This window comes from Amblyraja radiata, chromosome 34, assembly GCF_010909765.2.
Source record: "Amblyraja radiata isolate CabotCenter1 chromosome 34, sAmbRad1.1.pri, whole genome shotgun sequence".
Lineage (NCBI taxonomy): Eukaryota > Metazoa > Chordata > Chondrichthyes > Rajiformes > Rajidae > Amblyraja > Amblyraja radiata.
The window spans coordinates 14,774,453-14,794,556 of record NC_045989.1 but is presented as its reverse complement, the minus strand read 5'-3'; the positions used below and the strand labels follow the sequence as shown (position 1 = coordinate 14,794,556).

Genomic DNA, 20,104 nt, shown 5'->3' with positions numbered 1-20,104 from the left:
CGCGGAGGTGTTCAGCGAAACGATCGCCGAGTAGAGAAGTTGACACCTAGAACAGCGGATACATAAGATGAGGTTGGAGGAGGTTGGCAAGTGATCCTTTGCCTCACCTGGGAAGACTGTTTGGGTCCTTGGATGGAGTCGAGGGGGGAGGTAAAGTGACAGGTGTTGCATCTTCTGCAGTTACAGGGGAAAGTACCTGGGGAGGGGTGGTTTGGGTGGGAAGGGACGAGTTACCAGGGAGTTTCAGAGGGAATTGTCTCTGCAGAAAGGGGTGGAGATGGGAAGATGTGGCCATTAGTGGGATCCCGTTGGAGGTGGCGAAAATGTTGGAAGATTATATGCTGTATGTGACGGCTGATGGGGTGGAAGGTGAGGACAAGGGGGACTCTGTCCTTGTTACGAATGGGGGGAGGGGGAGTAAGAGTGGAGCTGCGGGATATTGGGGAGACCCTAGTGAGAGTCTCATCTATAATGGAAGAGTGGAACCCCTGTTTCCTAATGAATGAGGACATCTCCAATGCCCTGGTATGGAACACTTCATCCTGGGCGCAGATGTGGCATAGATGGAGGAATTGGGAGTAGGGAATAGACTAGAGTCTTTACAGGAAGCAGTGGGAAGAAGTGTAGTCAAGATAGCTATGGGAGTCAGTAGGTTTGTAGTAGATGTCGGTCAATCGTGTGTTTTCTGTGACGGTAAGATCCAGAAACGGTAGGGAGATGTCAGAGATGGTCCAAGTGAATTTGAGTGCAGGATGGAAATTAGTGATGAAGTTGAAGAAGTCAGTGAGTTCTGCATGGGTGCAGGAGGTAGCACCAATGCAGTCGTCAATGTAGCGGAGGTAGAGTTAAGGGGTAGGACCAGTGTACGCCTGGAACAGAGATTGTTCGACCTACCCTACAAAGAGGCAGGCCATCTGGGTCGGGTCCATGCGAGTGCCCATAGCTACGCAATAGTTGTCGGGTGTAGTGCTAGTTAGGCAGTTTGCATTAGTTAGTGGCTGCATTAGTTGAGCTGCCGCCCGGGGGCGCCTCGCCCTCCCTCCCTCCCTCTTTGCAGCCTCTACGCTCCGGACTGCAGTCGGGAGGAGAGAGGCGGCGGAGAGAGCCGGAGCGCGGCGTGACATCCACCGGCAGCAGCTCCGCGCTCGGTATGGAGCCGAGCAACTAACCAGACCGCTCGAAGCTACCAGAGCCGTCCTCGGGAGGACAGCGCCTGGCGATGGGGTGAGTCCGGGGCTCCTGTCCGGAGACAGGGAGAGATTTTGGCGGAGAAACGTGGTCCGGGAGAGAGCGGTCAGCGCCGAGTGTGGACGGGAAATGCGAGTAGCGCCGAGGGAGCGCCGCGCTGCCGGCATGACTGTTGAGAGAGCCCCGGCTGTCGGGGGGAGATCGGGCTCTTATTGAGGGATGAGGCAGTGTTGAGGGAGCTGCGCTTTATGGGGGTACAATGTTGAGGGAGTACCATGGTCGTAGCCAAAGATCCTTGCTATAGGGTCTTTGGTCGTAGCGACTGGTGAGGGAGCGCCAAATATTCCCGAGAGGGGGAGGGGGAGGGGTAGGGGGTCAGTGTCGAGGGAGTGCCGTGATGTGGGAGAAGAGGTGTCAAGAGCAAGAGAGTGCCATGATCTTTGGTGCCATGTATTATCGCGAATGGTGTGGAGGGAGCGCCGCGGCGAGGGGGGTCTCCTCAGCCGAGTAGACTTTGCGAACTTCTCTGCCTCCCTTCCCCATCCTACAACCCCATCCGCACTCTCCCCCCCCCCCCCCCCCCCCCTCCATCCCGCACTCCACCCCCCCCCCCCCCCCACCCCCCCCCCCCCCCCCCCCCCCCCCATCCCGCACCCCAGCGTCCGGCCGATGCTAATGTTGTGTTTCATTGAGCTGTGGGGTTTGAAGCCGCCTCAGTATTGTGACATCATATAATTATATCTGTGGAGCTGTTCAAGTGTTGGTTGCTAAAAATATTCTCCTCAATTAACTGACAATGAACGTTTGCCATCCAGCCCAGGCTCCTTCTCTGGAGGTGGTTCGGAAAACATGGGCAGCCGAATGGTAAAAATGGCTCTGGTTTATTTAGAGGGGGGGGAAATGGACTTCTGCGCCATTCGTGCCAGTATTTGCTGCTGTCTGGAGAACTTTATTCTGGTGACCGTCATGTTGTGACGTCTTCCTTCAACAGGTTGTCTTTCTGACTTCACTCAATGGGATGCCCCCGGCGGCAGAAGGCACTTTATTCCCCTCTCCCTGTTTACAGACAGCCTGGATCTCTTCACCCACGTTCGGTGGTGGGCTGTGGCAAGATATCTCTCCCACCCCCCCTACCCCTCCTCCCCCACCCCACCCCCTCCCCCCACTCCCCCACCCACTCCTCCACCCACCCCACCCACTCCCCCACCCACTCCTCCCCCCACCCCACCCCCTCCCCCCACTCCCCCACCCACCCCCCACTCCTCCCCCCACTCCCCGACCCCTCACCACCTTAACTTTATAGCGACTATTTTAAAACCCCGGGTCGAAGCTGCTTTTGGATATGTTTTGATTGCCGAGAGGTACAGTGAACGTCAGAAAGAGATTGAGTCCGGGAGGCAGATTTTGTTCCATATCAGTTTATTTTTTACAGTAGTATCTGTCATTGTTTGCTGCAGTCTCCCGTGCTGCTTCCAGTCCAACCTCCTACACTTTGAACGTGAACAATGCCTCGTTAAATGAGGGTTCTAACAGTCTTACCCAGGTGGTACATGTTTCTGGATTGGCAGAAAAGCAGAGACAAGTTGGGCCGCGCCTGATCCAAGAACAGGAAAATTTGTTCTGTGCAGTGAGTCCCCGCTGTGAAGGCTTCACTCGCTAACGCGGCACATCAAATTCCACATTCAACCCGGGTTCACGTCCGATGGGAGGCAGGGAACTGTCGAGCCGGGAGCAGAGGCGGTGTGTTCCCCGCGGGTGGGTTCGCCGTGTGTGAGGGGGAGTAAGAGGAGGTTCCCCCAGGGGCAAGTGCAGGAAGACGGTGGAGTGGTAGAGGGGGGTTCCCTGGGGGGGAGTGGGGATGGGGTGACCCCAACATACTGACGCCACCGTTTGCCACAGAGGCGACAAACAGCACTGGATCCTAACCTTGGGAACCCAGTCCCAGCAACTCCCGCGAATATGACAACAGAAACAAACACATTCTTTGTAATTCCCGGGTTTCCAGAACTCTATTTTTGAAATAAGGGATGGGATTGTCAGGCAGAAGCGTCGCGGACTGCGTTCATTGGGCTGCCCGCTCAGGTTAATGTCATTCCTCCATCTCTCCCACCCCCGTCAGCAAGGGAACGACCCGCCCACCTGCATCTGAACTGACAACTGGCTGCGTTAACCCTTAAACCACCAACGTCTCCCCACCAGGCAACTGACCAGTTTACCAACCAGTCATTAATTCATCTCCTTTACAGATAGTCTTGCTATTCGGTTCACTTTGTTTTTAGAGGTCGGGCTGTGTTTGAATTGACTCCTGTCGCTACAGCTCAGATGGGCCCGGGCATGCATCAGGGAACCACTTCCTCCCATTGCCTCCACAGTACCCCCCTAGGCAGAGGAATATTTAAAACTATTCCACCCAATCTGGTTCTGTTTAACTCATTGTGTCCAGAGATTAAGGGATTAGAGTCATAATAGGAGATGAGGAGGACATTCTTTAGTCAGTGGGTGGTGAATCTGTGGAATTTATTACCACAGACGGCTGTGGAGGCTGTTAATGGACATTTTTAAGGCGGAGATGGACAGATTATTGAGAGTAAGGGTGTTGGGTTATGGGGGAAAAGGCAGGAGAATGGGGTTGAGAGGGGAATATAGATCAGTCATGATTGAATGGTGTAGATGTGATCGGCCGAATGGCCTAACTGTGCTCCTAGAACTTATCCATATACCATGAACATTGACTCCTCCAATTTCAGGTAGTCCATGCTTTCTCCCTCCTTCCACTCCCCTCCCAACTCTCCCACAGCCTACTGTCTCTTCCTTTCTTTTTCCCGCCCCCCCCCCCCCCCCCCATCAGTCTGAAGAAGGGTCTCGACCCGAAACGTCGCCTATTCCTTCGCTCCATAGAAGCTGCCTCACCCGCATTTTTGTCTACCTTCGATTTTTCCAGCATCTGCAGTTCTTTCTTAAACATATACCTGCCCCAATGTCTTTTAAATGTTGTTATTGCACCTGCCTCAGCTATTTGCTCTGGCACCTCCTTCCATATACCACAACCTGGATTCTAAACACTCAACCCCAGGATTTGTGGACTTGTCCCTCCCTCTCCCACTGGCAGTCCCACAAGCTCTGGTTTCTCTCTAAAGGTAGACAATTTGCCATTGTGGCTGTGCCTTCAGCTGCCAAGGCTGAGCTCGGAGCCTCTCTCATTTTAAGAAGTTCCTTAAAACCAGCCTGTTTGCCCAGAGTTGCTGTAGCTTGGTGTCAGATGTATCATGTCAGTAGGACACCATCTGTCCCTTAATGATCCCCGTGTGGTGTAAAGAAGAATGTCTGCACCTTTGGCCGACACATCTCCTGCCATGTTATCAGTAAGGTTGAACACTCTTGGATTATAACACCTCTATTTGCTTCCTGCCTTGTTACCAGGTCAGCTAGTTCTTGTGTTAATGGAGGGAACTGATTTGGAGGAATGTTAGATTCTGAGCTGCCTCCTGGCACCTGAGCTGCCTCCTGTCAGGCTTTTGATCACAGCTCAATGTCCCAGAGCAGTTCAGTAGAGAGTCAATGTTATTTATAGAGAACATGCCATCGGCTGCTGCTTTGTGTGCGATGGTGATGCAGCTGTGAGCTGGAGGACTGTTGGCGGGCAGTCACGGGCAGGCTCCTCCCTTCTCCCTCCCTCCCTCCCTCCCAACCTCCCTACCAACCTACCTCCCAATCTGTTCCTTCTCTGACCTTGAAACTCCAAAACTGTTTGAACTTGGCAGCCTCAGGGAGGCTGTCTGTGCCATTGTATGTTCTGTGTGCCATCTACAAATTAGGCTCCTGTAGCAACCAGTGCTGTCGTTCTAGCCTCACTGTGGGAAGGGGTGAATTTGATCTGGATGGATGCAGCTGGTGATTTCAGATGGATTAGTCGGGCAGTGGTGAGCAGACTCTGCCAGGGACAACTGCCAGCTCCCTGTACACTGGGTTAGGGGGATGGCATGAATGCTAGTCTGTTGTCAGTGTGGACCATGAGGTCCAGAGAGGATCATCTTTATCACAGAGCCTTGGTGTACCTGGATCCAGCCATCTCACTCAAGTTTCTGGCATCTGTTCTGCTGTCATTCTCTTGCGCCCAAAATGGTCCCAGATACGAAATGCCAAGATCATTAATTTTGGAGATTTTCTGTAGCGCTGTCACCTGGAGCAGATGACCCAGTGCATCATACTATTCCTGTCTTCATACTTGGATACTGAAAGCAGCAGTGCGCTTACTGCAGGCTCAGTATGTCACTGGAATCAGAGCAATGGATCAGCCCAGCATGACAACACTTACTTATCATTGGCTCTGCAAACTGTTTAATGCCACAGCCAGTCATTAGTGGGTTCCTGCTGGGCAGTATGTGGTGCTGATGGATTCTGTAGTTCAGGCCTGCCCTGGCGATTTAATCTGAACATAGACCAAAGTGCTGGAGAAACTCAGTGGGTGCGGCAGCATCTATGGAACTCCCGCACCTGCTGAGTTTCTCCAGCACTTTTGTCTACCTTCGATTTTCCAGCATCTGCAGTTCCTTCTTAAACATATAATCTGAACACCAGGTTTAACGAACAATCCATACTCACTCCTTCCCAACACGTTTGATTGGAAATAGCAAAAACAAAACTAAAAGCATTGACCTTTTTGAAGGTCTAGGCTTTGGTATGTGAACTTCTGACTAACTATTCTGCTCTCACCTGCACAGTTGGAGAGAGAGGTTAGCAGAAATGAGGCCAAAAAGCCAATGGCAGATCGCTTCTTAAAGTCCAGGTTGATGCTGTTTCGGGCATCACCTGTGGGCAGTCATTGCCTAACATCTCCTACCACGCCTTATGCCTACTGTTCAGCAAAGTATGACGTGGTCCAGCTGATCTCCCACGGTTCAGGTGGACTGTTTACTGGCTGAATCCCTGCTTAAACAGTTCCAATACCACTAGGAATGGACCTTTGAACTGGGATTTCCGATGAGATGAACAAACCCTGCATTTAGATACTGAGATCATTTAACAGACAAACGAGGCATGTCTCTGCAACCTTCTGCTGAGAGTTTGGAACAGATCTCACACCCAGTGTCCAGTCAGCCTTGATCAAAAACAAAGCAAAAAACATTGAGCTTTTTTTGTGGATTTAGTGTTTTTGTGTTGATTGCTGTCCAAAGTACGTCACCAGCTCAACTGAATGGTTTACACAAGGTTAATAAGTCTTTTGTACACACATCCCTGGTATGTTAGTCACAAGGTGTTTGGAGAATGTCGTTCATGATGCAGCCATTGAGCTGTGGAGCCCGGTGAATGTCGATGGGTGGAATGAGGAGGATTTGAAGGGAAGACAGAGGTTGTGGGAATGGAGGGAGGTGTCGGACATCGAAGGAAGAGTCATATTCTTACCCTCAAAGTTTCTCTGAGTTATTGAACTTGATTCACTGCTGGACAATATTGGGAGCTAATATCAAGGCATTCAAGCTGTCAACAACCTTGTCATACCATGACTTTGGGCTGACCTGCTTTTACAGAGGGTGTGTGGCAATTAATACATCGCGTCTCTCTGTTTGCAGTATCCCCGTACACAGACGTACCTCCTCTTCAATAGATGCTCCTTGCTCTCGATTGCCAGAACCTCCCTTGTGCCCCTTTCCCAATTACATGACGCTTGACAGCAGCACCAGGTCTGAGGTGGTTACAGCCCAGAATCTCCAGCAATGGGGTCAAAGTCGTACAACACAGAACCCCTTCAGCCTGCCAAGGCCATGCTGTTCTTTTTGTGCATCTCCATTCATCCAATTTGTTGGCATTAGATGCATACCTTGATCCACAGCAGTAAGATTCCATTCAGTTGAGCTGGTGACGTACTTTAGACAGCAATCAACACTAAATCCACGAAAAAACCTCAATGTTTTTAGCTTTGTTTTTGATCAAGGCTGACTAGACACTGGGTGCGAGGTCTGTTCCAAACTCTCAGCAGAAGGTTGCAGGAACTCGCCTTGTTTGTCTGTTAATGATCTCAGTATCTAAATGCAGGGTTTGTTCATCTCATTGGAAATTCTAGTTCAAAGCCGTTCCTAGGTCCTTGGGAGTTCCTAGAATTAGACCTACTGAAGATAAATGACCACCTATATATTTCCAAGTAAGGATGATGAATGACTTGGAAGGTAGCTACAGGGAATGATTGTCCTTGTACCAACTGCCCTTGTCTTTGGTGGCTGAGCTTATAGGTTTGAGATGTGGAATCAGGGGCACCTAAACAAGGAACTGCAGTGCAATTTTCTAGTATTAGAGTCTTCGAGCTCCTTTATCTAGCTTGCTCTGTGTGTGATCATTTGGCATAACTATTGTATATGCATGGCCATTACACTTATGTATTATTGTATTGCATAGTGTAACAAGGTCTTATATTGTATTATGTCACAATATCATGAAATAATATATCATGTAATAATGTTGATAGTATGTATTAACGTACGATGTATGATAGGTGGTATATGGTATTATGCATCAACATTATGCTGTAACACATAACTATTATTATTATTGGATATGTAAAGCCAAATAATAATATTTGGCTTTACATATATAACTATAACAAGTGGGGATGGAGGGGTTTTGGGATTGGTGTGTGGGTAGGTGGGTCAATGAGAGCCTCTATGTATGTTGTGTCTTGTGCTGTATGTTCTATGTTGGACCCCCTCGAAAACGAGATGACTGTCCATCTCAAGGGGTTATCCATGAATAAATTTGTTTCAAACAACCATAGTGTGTTGGTGAAGAAGAGAATGAATCTTTCGAGTCATTGTGGTTTGTTCTGCTTGGTGTTGAGCTTTGAGAAATTTGGGGCAGATTCCATCCTGGACTCCATCCTCCATAACTGGAGCGTATTCCACCACACTTCTGCTCCTCCCTCACTCCCTGACATCTTCTGTCCCAACTGGCAGAGTGGGCAAGCTCCAAGTCCCAGTAACCTTCCCTCCCTCCGGTCTCCCTGCATCAATAATTCACAGCACAGCTCGCAAGGTGATCTGATCCCGTCTCTGAATTATTCACTTGGTTGCTCTGCTTGGTGAGGGGGGAAGGGGGCGGGGGGGTGGCTTCCATTTAAATCCTTCCTCTGTCGTCACTTTTTATCTCGCTGCCTTCTGTCTTTTTCATCTCTAAACTTTGTCCACCCAACAACCAACAAAACCCCTCTCAACTGTATCCTCCTATCGCTTGCCAGGCTTTGAATAAAGTCTGCCCCCATTTCCTTTACGTTCCGTGAGCACCTGTGTAAGTCAGATTTTACAAGTCGGAATCATCATCCCTATCTCCTGCCCGAAATAACGCACTGAGTCTGAAGAAGGGTCTCGACCCAAAACACCACTTGTCCAGCTTCTCCAGTGATGCTTGCTGAGTTACTCCAGCACTCTGTGTCCATCACTGGGAGTATTAACTCTCTCAACTGCATCCAGGGGCACTTTCTGCAGCACGAGGCCTTCTGGGTAAGCACTGCCGCCATTGCTGGCTTGTTTCCAATATAAACTTGAGTGATCATTGTGTTGTGGAAATTACAAACTGCCTTGATTGCACTGAGTACAGAATTTTTAACGTATGTGCGAGTTTACGTAATAGACAATGGAGGACTCGGTGTGTGGGGAGGGGGGGGAGAACAAAGGGGGACCTGGCATGGGGTGTAATTTGTAACTTTGTAAGCAACCTTTATGGGTGACTATTTGCAAACCTTGGTTATGCAAGCAAAGAATTCAATTCAATGTAAGTTGCCTATTGCGCAAGTTTGGTTGTGTCTGTATTTGCATCTCATCTGTTGTCGACTCAGTGGTGACCTCCTTCTCCCACTCCATTCCAGCGAGCAGCCGATCTTCACCAGCAAAGCTCATGTCTTCCAGATCGATCCCACCACCAAGAGGAACTGGCTGCCCTCCGGCAAATACCCGCTCACCATCTCATACTTCTACGATGGATCAAGGAACAGTTATCGCATCATCAGCGTGGACGGAGCCAAGGTCAGGGGTCAGAGGCAACAAGGGGCCATGGGTTGGCGGCACAGCGGGTGGCTGGACTGGGAAAACGGGTGGGGGAATGTGGAGAGATGGAAAATGGGGGCGAGGGTGGGAGAATCAGCAGGGCTGAGGAGGCAGGACAGAGGCGCACAAACTGAGAGATGCTTTCACCTGCAGTTGATGTCTGAGTGGACAGGTTGGTAACAGCTGGAGGAAAGTGGCAGAGGTTGGAGGAGGGGTGGGGGGGTGGGTGGTTGCTGCATTGGGGCACGCCCAATAGAAGTGGGGCCTGCAAGGGGGGGGGAGAAGGATTGGACCCGAGTGTAAAGGGAAAGACAGAGGAACAACAGGGGTCAAGGGACATTGGGAGTGAGGTTAAGGGGCCATAGAGGGTTGGGACAAGGTGTGTAAAGTCCAGAGTGAGGATGAATGATCTGGAAGGATGAGAGTGGCCTTGGAGGTTGAAACAGAGGGTGGGTAATAGGCCAGGTCCAGGGCAGGTGGGAGGCTCCGTAGGATGAAAGAGGCCTGAGTTGTGGCATTGGAAGCAACAGCGGGGGTAGGATGACGGTGATACTGAGCACAGTGTTGAAGGAACCCGGGAGAGGCTTTTACCTTGAATGCAATTGGACTGGATGGCTAGGAATAAGGTATCTTTTGCTGTGTTGCCATGGTTACATCATTTTGCATGCTGATATCTCGGAGCTAAAACAGGCTCTGAAGTGTGTGTGATTTTTGTGGGGGTGTCACAGACCATGGATATAATCTCAGAACAAACATTTCACGCTAAGCCTCTACTGCTTATTGACTGCATTCCCTTTACTATGACAATAGACAATAGTTGCAGGAGTAGGCCATTTGGCCCTTCGAGCCAGCACCACCATTCAATGTGATCATGGCTGATCATCCCCAATCAGTACCCCGTTCCTGCCTTCTCCCCATATCCCCTGAATCCCCTATCTAGCTCTCTCTTGAAAGCATCCAGAGAACCTGTCTCCACCGCCCTCTGAGGCAGAGAATTCCACAGTCTATGGGGAGGTTAGAGTGCGAAAGTGGGCCTTTCAGCCCATCAAATCAATACCAGCCATATCCTTTACCACACCCTTGCAAATCCTCTCCTTGCTAAGACTAATCAGCGCCTTCTGGAACACTATATTTGGACCCACCTCTCTGTGGCAGATTCCAGACTCCAACAAGTCAAGTTTATGATCATATGCAAAAGTACAGTGAGGTACAGGTAAATGAAAATCAAGCTTGCAGCAGCATAACTGGCATATAGACTCGGACCACACACTAAACATAAATTAAATATCATTTACACCATTTCTGTAAGACATTTTTGAAAGAAACTCGTTTCAACCAACGTCTTGTTTTTTTGCATTATTTTTTCAAACTCTGTGGTTGTGCAACAGATCGTCCATAGTGTTCTGTTGCTGAGATAGGATTAGTGTTGTGCAAACCAGTCAAAACCGAATGGTAGTAGGGATGTAGTTGTTCCTGAACCTGGTGATGTGGAACTTCAGGCATCTTGCAGTGGTGTTGGTTTATTATTGCCATGTGTATTGAGATACAGTGGAATAACTTTGTTTTGCATGTTATCTTGGCATATCATGCCATGCATGAGCACAAGTGGTAGAGCAGAAGTGAAAATAAATAAGAGTATAAAATATATGGGGGGAGATTAGCCCAGCTGGTGGATCTGCTGCCTCGCAGATCAATCCTGACCTCGGGTGCTATCTGTGACATCTGCCTGTTCTCCCTGTGACCACGTGTATTTTTGCCGGGAGTCATAGAGTGATACAATGTGGAAACAGGCCCTTCAGCCCAACTTGCCCATACCGGCCAACATGTCCCAGCTACACTAGTTCCACTGGTCCATATCCCCCCAAACTTTTCCTATCCATGTACCTTGTCTAACTGTTTCTTAAACGTTGGGATACTTCCAGCCTCAACTACCTCCTCTGGCAGCTTGTTCCATACACCCACCATCCTTTGTGTGAAACAGTTACCCCTCAGATTGCTATATAATCTTTCCCCCTTCACCATAAACCTGTGTGCTCTGGTCCTCGATTCTCCCTCTGGGCAAAAGATTCTGTGTATCTACCCGATTTATTCCTCTCATGATTTTATACACCTCTAAAAGATCACCCCTCATCCTCCTGCGCTCCAAGGAATAGAAATCAGCCTACTCGACCTCTCCCCATAGCTCAGTAGAGAGAATGATGGAGTTGTGAGCGATCTTTGCTAATGTTATCTGAGGCCACATGAACTATATTATCCACGGCATTAACATAAATGACAAGAACAGTGGATGGTACCAATCCCTGGGGCATATTGTTGGCCACAAGCCTCCAATCCGGAAAACAATCCATCACTACCATCTTCTGGCTCTTTCCACCAAGGCAATGTTGTATTTAATTGGCTAGCTCACCCTGGATCCCATGTGATCTAACCTTTTAGACCAGCCTACCATGTGAGATCCTGTCAAAAGCCTTGCTGTGGTTGCACTGCCCTCATCATTGAGATACAACACAAGCTAGTCCCATTTGGCCCACATCCTTCCAAACCTTTCCTATCTATGTACCTTCCAAATGTCTTTTAAATGTTGTTATTGTACCTGCCTCAACTCTCTCCTCTGACAGCGCATCCCATACACCCTCTGTCTGAATTAGAACAGGATCAATTATTTTGGTCACTGTTTAAAAATAAAACCAAAGTCATGAGGCACAATTTCCTACACAGAAAGCCATGTTGAATGCCCCCCTAATCAGTCCTTGTTGTTCCAAATGCACAAAGTTCCTGTCTCTCAGATTCCCCTCCAGTAACTTGCCCACCATGGAAGTAAGACTCACCAGCCTGCAGCTCCCAGACATTTCCTTACAGCCCTTCTTAAATAAAGGGGCACTATTAGCCAATTTCCAGTCTTACAGAACTTCTTGTGGCTAAAGAAATGTAAATATCTCTGCTAGGCCTCGACCTTCCCACAATGTTCCAGGTTGGTGCCCCAGGGATTCATCCATCATTATGTGCTTTAAGACTGCCAGCACCAAAGATCATAGAGCTTTGGCTTTCTTCCCAACCAATTGTTCAAGCGCTTTTGATTGCAACATGCGCCTTAATTTAGTTCAACAAAGAAACTGACTTTGGCCAGCACCACCTTTTTTTAATGTGGACATGTTTCAAGACATCACAATACACTTCCCTGGATTCCCTTCCTTCCACGACCTTCACTGCAGTAAATACTGATGAGAAATATCCATTTAAAACCTTGCCCATTTCCAGTGGCTCCAGAAAGATGAGAGGGGAAAGATTTGAAAGAAACCGGAGAGGTAATTTCTTCACACAGATGGTAGTTTGCATGTAGAATGAGCTGCCAAAAGAACATGTAGAGGCAGGTATGTTGTCGACATTGTACATGTCTGTATGACTCTGAGGCGTGGATGTATACTATGCACCTATTTGTTCCCCTTGCATTTTGCTTTTAAAGTATTTTTGGCTTCTCCACTGCCTTATCTGACAAATATGTACCCTTTTTGCTCTCCTAATTTCTCTCTTAAGCATATTCGTACAATCCCTATACTCAAGGGGTTTGCATGAGCACAGTTGCCAATATTTAGCAATGCACCTTTTTCCTCATTACAGCTTCAATGCCTCTCATCAACCAAGGTTCTCAAATCCTGCCACTCTGACAGTTGCATGCTGGCCCTGAATTCCCCCTAGCTCACTCTTAAAAGTCTCCCTCTTGCCAGACTTTTTATAACCTTCTAATGGCTTAAAAAAACAACCTGTTCCAGTCAAATTCCATCAAAATTAGCTCCTCAAAAAAATTGTCAGATTTATGTGATGTGATTTTCCCCATCGCAAAGCCATGCTGACTATCCCTTATCAGTCCCTGTCTTTCCAAATGTATGTATATCCTGTCAGTTAGAAATTTCTCCAATAATTTCACCACTGGCCTGTAGTGATCCAGTCTGCTGCCTTTAAATAAAGAAAAGACTATCCAAGACTGGGTATAGATGGGATTTACTCATCTTGTCACGTGGCCCATTAAGGAAGAATGGCCATAATATGACAGACTGGAAAGTGTAGAAGTTCAATCCAAAACTAGGATCCTAAATATAAACAGAGGGAAGTACAGATGAATGAATTGGCTGTGATGGGGGTTGGGAGGTTCATTGGAAAGTAATGACAGTGGAAGAGCAATAATTAATGTTTAAGGAATCAATGCAGGAACTGAAACAGTCATACATTCCTGACTGGTATTGAAAATATTTTTAAATAACTCAACCATGCTGAACAAAAGTAGTTAATGATAGTGTGTAAGGAGGAACTGCAGATGCTGGTTTAGTATTGGATCTAATCAGGAGTGAGACAAGATTGCCGAACAAAGGAGAAAGTGAGCCTCGGGTAGTTTAGATTTCAGTAAAGGACGGAGAAACTGTTCCATAAAATAAAAATACTGTATAAAAGTAGCAGGGAACATAAAAGTGGATGTATACGGTTTGAAAAAAATGAAGGGGAATAGGGGAGTGACGGAGCAATTAAATATATACAATAGTTCTAGCACCATGGAAGTAACCAACCTCCCGGAGATGTTATTGAATAAGAATCTAATCAAGCTGATGAAATGGAGGAAATTGTATTAATAAGTGTATGAGTCTTAAAGCTGATAAACCCCCAGACCCTGATGATCTACATCCCAGAAAACAGAAGGAGGCAGGGTGGAGGTGTGGATGAGGAATTCTATAGATTCTGGAACAGTCCCCACTGTTTGATGGCTGGCAAATGTAATGGACCAATGTGGGAGGAAACCCCCACGGGCACTGGGAGACTATACATAGACAGCACCAAAGGTCAGAAATGAACTCGGCTCCTGGATTATGAGGGAGTGGTGCTACTTGTTATCTGCTGCAGCTGTTGTAAGGGAAGGAAAACAGAAACTTGGTGTATAATGTAAGTGGTGTTAGATTGGGAAGCATTGATGGACAGACCTTGTTTACCAGACTCGAAAAGCAAACGTATTAATAGTAAGTAGTTAAATAGGGAACAGATATGTCGGCCTTCACTGCAAGGTGACTTGAGTCCAGGAGCAAGGACATCTCACAATCTCACCAAGATCTCCGGTATTGTACTCAGTTTTGGTTAGCTCACCTAAGACAGGAAATACCTGCCACAGAGATTGCCCAGAAGGTTCTGACTCCTGGGATGGCAGCATTGTAGCTCTGAGCAGAGACAGAACTGATTGGGTTTATATTCACTGGAGTTAAGAATGAAGGGGAATCTGATTGAAAGTTACAAAATCCATTAAAAACATTTTAAAGATATTTTGACAGGTACATGGATAGAAATGGTTTAGAGTGATATAGTCCAAAGGTGGCAGATGGGACTAGCATAGATGGGGCATTTTGGTCAGCATGGGCAAGTTGTGCTGAAGGGCTTGATTCCGTGCGGTATAACTCTATTCTGTGTGGCCATGACAGAGAGGGAGGAGGAGAGAAGATCTTTCCCCTGGTTGGGTGTCTAGAACAAGGGGTGTGTGGCGGGTTATGGGCCTGTGGGTGGGGGGCATGAGGTGAGGTGTGGAGACTGTCTTTGTGAGAAGGATAAGCTATTGAATAAGAGCCGAGTGCGTGTTCCTGCAGGTGGTCGTGAACAGCACCGTCACCCCCAACATGACCTTCAGCAAAACCTCACAGAAGTTCGGCCAGTGGGCAGACAGCAGAGCGAACACCGTCTTCGGTCTGGGCTTCCCCTCAGAGCAGCAGCTGAGCAAGGTGGGCCCGAGGGAGGAGGGGTGCACGGGGGGTGGGGAATAGAGGGGAGGGAGGAGGATTACGAGAGGAGGGGAGGGTGGTGGAGGTTGTGGGGGGGGGGGGGAGGGAATCGCAGAAGGTGGGTGCGAGGGGCCTCTGATCCTTCAGCTAACCTCGTGATGGGCGTGGTGTCTGCATCCCCCCTCCCCCATCACTGTGTTACAGTTCGCCGAGAAGTTTGAGGAGGTGAAGGAGGCGGCGAGGTTGGCGAGGGACCGCTCACAGGAGACGACAGAGAGTTGCAGCACCCACTCCCAGGTGCCTGACAGAGCTGGGGGCGGGGAATGCGGGGCTGGTCGGGTCATGGGCCGAGGAGGGACGGCAATAAGCTCAGTAGCTCCGTGGGCCGGTGACAGTCAGTCAGGATTGGCCCCATACCCCTCTCCCCACACAGCATACTCCCACCCGCCCTGCCCCACCCACCCCCAAATGCACCTCAGTAATTCCGCTGGAGATCTTTTTGGTTCTGATAACAACCTGCTTTTCTATTTCTCAGGAATGTATTTACCATTACTTGCCTTGGGTTGATCGGCATTCTTTCATTGGCCAGTGAGTACAACGGTTTAGCAGCGTTTCTAGTTAAACCTCTGCCCTCGCTGGCCAATCATCTACCTGGCGACCCGTGACTTTATCACTAGTCCCGTCCCTCCACGGGCCGTCACTCTCTCCCTCTCTCGCTGCATCCACCACCCAACCACTCCACACTGCCCTCTCTCCGTTTTCAAAGAGGGGCTCTTACTCCAGTAGCCTCAGCGAGGAACTGAGTGCTTGGGACGCGCCGTGCATGACAGTCCCACCCATTCTGCAGCTTCACGGGCACATTAACACAACAACACAAGGTAACAAGACCAGAAGACTGAAGGATATGTTCCTGAGTTGTGATTTCACCGGTTCTACACTGTTTATTTCAGGAGTCCAGTCATGAGGCCCCAACCTCACCACAAGCATCGAGTGTGAATGGAACCAACGATGAGAAAGGCGATGGCCCGTCCACCATTGAATCCCTCCTGAGAAGTAACAACCACCGGATCAAGTGAGTCTGCATAGAGGGAGGGAGGGAGGGAGGGGGGGGGGGAGTGTAGAGCAGGGACTTCACTGTCCACCAGCCCCCATCTGGGACTGATGTTTGGCCTCACAGCCACCTGCGTGTCTTTGAGCCTCTACTCAAACTGAGCACCCCAGCAATTGCCAACCACCCCGTCATTGTGAGCAAACGTCAGTGAGTGGATCGGGTTCACAATCTGGCACCACACGATGGAGATTAACTGTCACCACTATTGGGGAGGGGGGGCGGGGATATAGCGTTGTACAGCGCAGAAACTGGCCTGTCGGCACAACTCATTCATGCTGACCAGGGTTGCCCATCTAAGCTTGTCCTGTTTGCCAGAGTTTGGCCCATATCCCTCTCGATCATTCCTATCCACATATATACCTGTCAAAATATCTTGTACATTTTATTATTGTACCTGCCCCAACTACCTCCTCTGACAACTTATTCCAAATAAACATCACCCTTTGTGTGGAAAAAGTTGCCCCTATTAAATCATTCCCCTCTCATCATAAAACATGACCCTCTGGTGCTTGATTCCCCTACTCCGGGGTAAAAAGACTGCATTCACCCTATCTATTCCCCTCAGTTTTACACACCCTCTATAAATTCATCCCTTCCTCTACTGTGCTCTAAGGAATACATTTCTAGCCTGCCATACCTCTTCCCATAGCTCATACCTCGAGTCCTGGCTCTATCCTGTAAATCTTCAAGTACATTGTACTTGGCATCTATCCCATAGTAGGCTGGCCAAAACTTAAAACACATAGTATCTCTTGCCCTCTTTTGTCCCACTGATTTCCTTCTCAAGTATGCTTCTCAATAATCCTCCAAGGGTACACTTAATCCCAGCTGTGTATATCTGACCTTTGCCTCCCTTTTCTTGATTAGTGCCTCAATTTCTCTCTTCGTCCTGGGCTCCTTACAATTACCTGCCTTGCATTTCACTCTATCCAGAACATGCATACCCTGGACTCTGGCTATAACATTTTTAAAAGCACCCCACCTTCTGGACATTCTTTTGCCAGCAAACAATCAACTCCAATCAACTTGTGTAAGTTCCTGTCTGATACCATCAAAGTTGGCCTTGGCCTAAATTCGAACTTTTCCATTACTATTTTAAAACAAATTGAACTGTGCTCTGGCACTGGCAGTTCAGGCACATGCCTTGCCTTATTTCGCAAGAACACGTCGTGATGGTGGGTGGAGAAGTGGTGGGGGTGAGATGGGATGGGGCTGATGATGGGAGGATGGTTAGAGGGGGGTTAGCTCAGGGCTGGTTGGTTTGGGACGTGAGGAGTGTGGGGGTACGATTTTGTGACATTTGGGGGAAGGGGTGAGGTTGGTGGAATTGGGAGAGTGGAAGGAGGTGAGGTCAGGAGGGAGGGAAGTGGGGAGGATAGGCGTGGCCGCACAGGGTTGGACGTGGGGTCTGAGGGTGGTGGTACTGGCGGGACCGGGGTCCGTACGGTGGTGCGAGTGGGGGTTAGGATGGTGGAGCGAGAAAGAAGTGTGAGGACGGTTTGATGGGGGCGATTAGGACGGGGATGAAGTATCCGAACCGCGAGGGGAAAGATGAGGATGGACGGCGATGGTGAGGGGGGGTCGACGTGTGAAGGGGAGGGGTCTCAGAAACCCTTATGATCTCCCCTCACCCCCAGCCCGGTGAAGAAGTGGGAGCAGGAGCTGCGGACTCTGGCCGAGAGCAACGCGCGGCTGGGCGTGGCGCTACAGGACTCGGCCGGCACCGCCGACCACTGGAGAAGCCGACTGGAGCACTGCAAGGAGGAGGGCGAGCGGCTGCGGGAGAAGGTGAGGTCCCGGCCCGGGGAAGGCGAGGGATTCCTGGTCGGGGAGGGGTCCCGGACATGGTGGGGGGAGGGGGGCGTCAAGATAGCTTGGCTCCTCTGCCCTTCTCCTGGCGGTACTATGGTGGCAACATCTGCCCGACGGTCTGGGTATGGATAGTGTTACCCCCAACCCTGTCAGGGGTGGAGGAAGGGAGAAGGCAGGAGAATGGGGTAAGGAAGGAGATATTAGCCACGTTTGAATGGGTCGAAAGGCCTAATTCTGACCCTTTCACATGACCTGATGACCCAGTCCCCGCTCACCCTCCCCCCTGCCCCGTCCACTGATGCGGGGACGCCGCTGGCCGGCTGAGCTCTGACCTGTGATCCCGACACCTCCTCCCGCAGATCGTGGAGCTGGAAGCTCAGAGCGTGGACATCGGCAAGGAGAGGGAGCAGAATTCCCGGCTCAGCCAGACTGTGCGGCTGCTGGAGGAGCAGATCAGCGAGAAGGAGCAGGTTGGTACCACCCAGAAAAAAAGCAGGGGGCTAAGCAACCCTTGCGGGTACAGCAGCGATTCACTCGCCCTCCTTCCAGCCTAATGCATTGAAATACAGCGGGTATTAGTTGTGTGTGGCATCTGTAGGAGTCTGAACTTCCAGGCCCCGTCATTTTAATTCACCCTCCCACTGCCACTCGAACAATGCCCAACGTTAGGTGAGAGCAGCGGCTCGGCTACCTTGGCCTATTTCAGGTTAATGATTCTATAGCTGCTGTTCCCTCCTCCAGTCCCTGCGTTGAGTCCGAGCCCCTTCCTCATATCCATACGCTCGTTGCCTCCCCCATCCCGCCCACTTAACCTTCCTTTGTTCTGATGAAAGGTCATTGATCTCAAACGTTCTGTCCCCCCCCCTCCCTGTCTTTGCTGCCTGCCGGAGAGGTTGAGAAGGAGTTTCTTCCCAGAGGCCATTCGGACTGTAAACCTATCTCACCAGGGACTAACTTTACTGAACGTTTTTCCTTCCAATATTTAATATGTAAACGAATATGTGTGTGTTTATGATTGTGTTTATAGTTTGTTTGGTTGTTTGTTTGTCTTTTTGCACAAAGTCCGCGAGCATTGCCACTTTTCATTTCACTGCACATCTCGTATGTGTATGTGACGAATAAACTTGACTTGACTTGACTTGGGTTCAGTGTTCCTGGTATTGTTTCGTTTCTGACTTCCAGTCCCGCACTGCCTATTGACACCACCTGGAAAAACCTCTACACCCCACGTGTCCGGCCGACAACTCGGGGCTGGGAGGAGGAATTTTGTTTTCACCTGCAGGGTGATTGGAGTCTGGATCACACAGCCCGAGGGGGTGATAGAGACAGGGAGACTCAACATTGACGTGTATGGTCGGTATGGAAATAGTGGGCTGAATGGCCTGTTTCTTTGCACGAAAATCCCAGTAACCTCTGTTCTTTCCCACAGGAGCTGGAGAGGCTGAGAGCGGAGGTGCAGGTTATCCCAGGCCTGCTGGAGCAGTGTGAGGGGTTACAGCACCAGCTGCAGGTAAGCAAGGCCAGGTATGTGGGAGATGTGAGGTGGATGGCAGAGGTGGTGAAGTGGGGAATCCAGGGGTCATTGCTCGCCCCAACCGTGCCAGCTCCCGCTCATCTTCTGGTCCCTGCCGCTTGGACTGACCAATCCATCATTTATCCGATCGTCTGCCGAAACACCCACTTATTTGTTTACTAGTTGGGACAATTTAGTTTTTAGCTTGGAGATACAGCATGGAAATAGGCCCTTTTGCTGTTCTATCACCTGTTCAGACTTGTTCCATGTTAATCCACTTTCTTATTCACTCCCATGGGACAATTAACCTGTAAAGCCGGCACGCCTTTGGGATGTGGGAGGAAACTAGAGCATCCGGCTGAACATGTAAACTCCACACAGACACAGCACCTGAGGTCGGGATTAAACCCGGGTCTCTGGCGCTGTGAGGCAGCAACTCCATAAGCTGCACCACCTCCATAAATAAATCCGGGTTACGAACAGTTCTCAGGAACGGAATCCTGTCACCCACTCACGGTCTGCCCAGACTTGGTAGGCTGAAGGACTTGTGATGTGTGGCTCTGTGTCTAACTTCCATGCTGTGGAAGCATTGCCTCTACACGTGGTTTAGATACAATGGGAGCAGTTATACACAGCCTGGGTACCACACATAATGTGCACCGCAGCCCCTCTCTCTCTCCCCATCACTGACATTGTCCTG

General features: G+C 49.5%; 1 protein-coding gene across 2 annotated transcripts in view; it reads left to right on the top strand.

Moving 5' to 3' along the window:
• Positions 1 to 20,104, top strand: part of homer2 (homer scaffold protein 2) — a 31,115-nt gene that overhangs the window by 10,458 nt on the left and 553 nt on the right. The window contains exons 1-8 of one of the 2 annotated variants that reach the window (XM_033050418.1): positions 989 to 1,224; positions 9,041 to 9,197; positions 14,837 to 14,968; positions 15,173 to 15,265; positions 15,919 to 16,040; positions 17,717 to 17,867; positions 18,251 to 18,361; positions 19,321 to 19,401. In XM_033050418.1, coding sequence (XP_032906309.1) covers positions 1,220 to 1,224; positions 9,041 to 9,197; positions 14,837 to 14,968; positions 15,173 to 15,265; positions 15,919 to 16,040; positions 17,717 to 17,867; positions 18,251 to 18,361; positions 19,321 to 19,401 — 852 coding nt within the window. In that variant the 5' untranslated portion in view covers positions 989 to 1,219. Of the gene's footprint in view, positions 1 to 988; positions 1,225 to 9,040; positions 9,198 to 14,836; positions 14,969 to 15,172; positions 15,266 to 15,918; positions 16,041 to 17,716; positions 17,868 to 18,250; positions 18,362 to 19,320; positions 19,402 to 20,104 lie in introns of those variants that run through there. The other variant, XM_033050417.1, reaches the window with a different exon arrangement.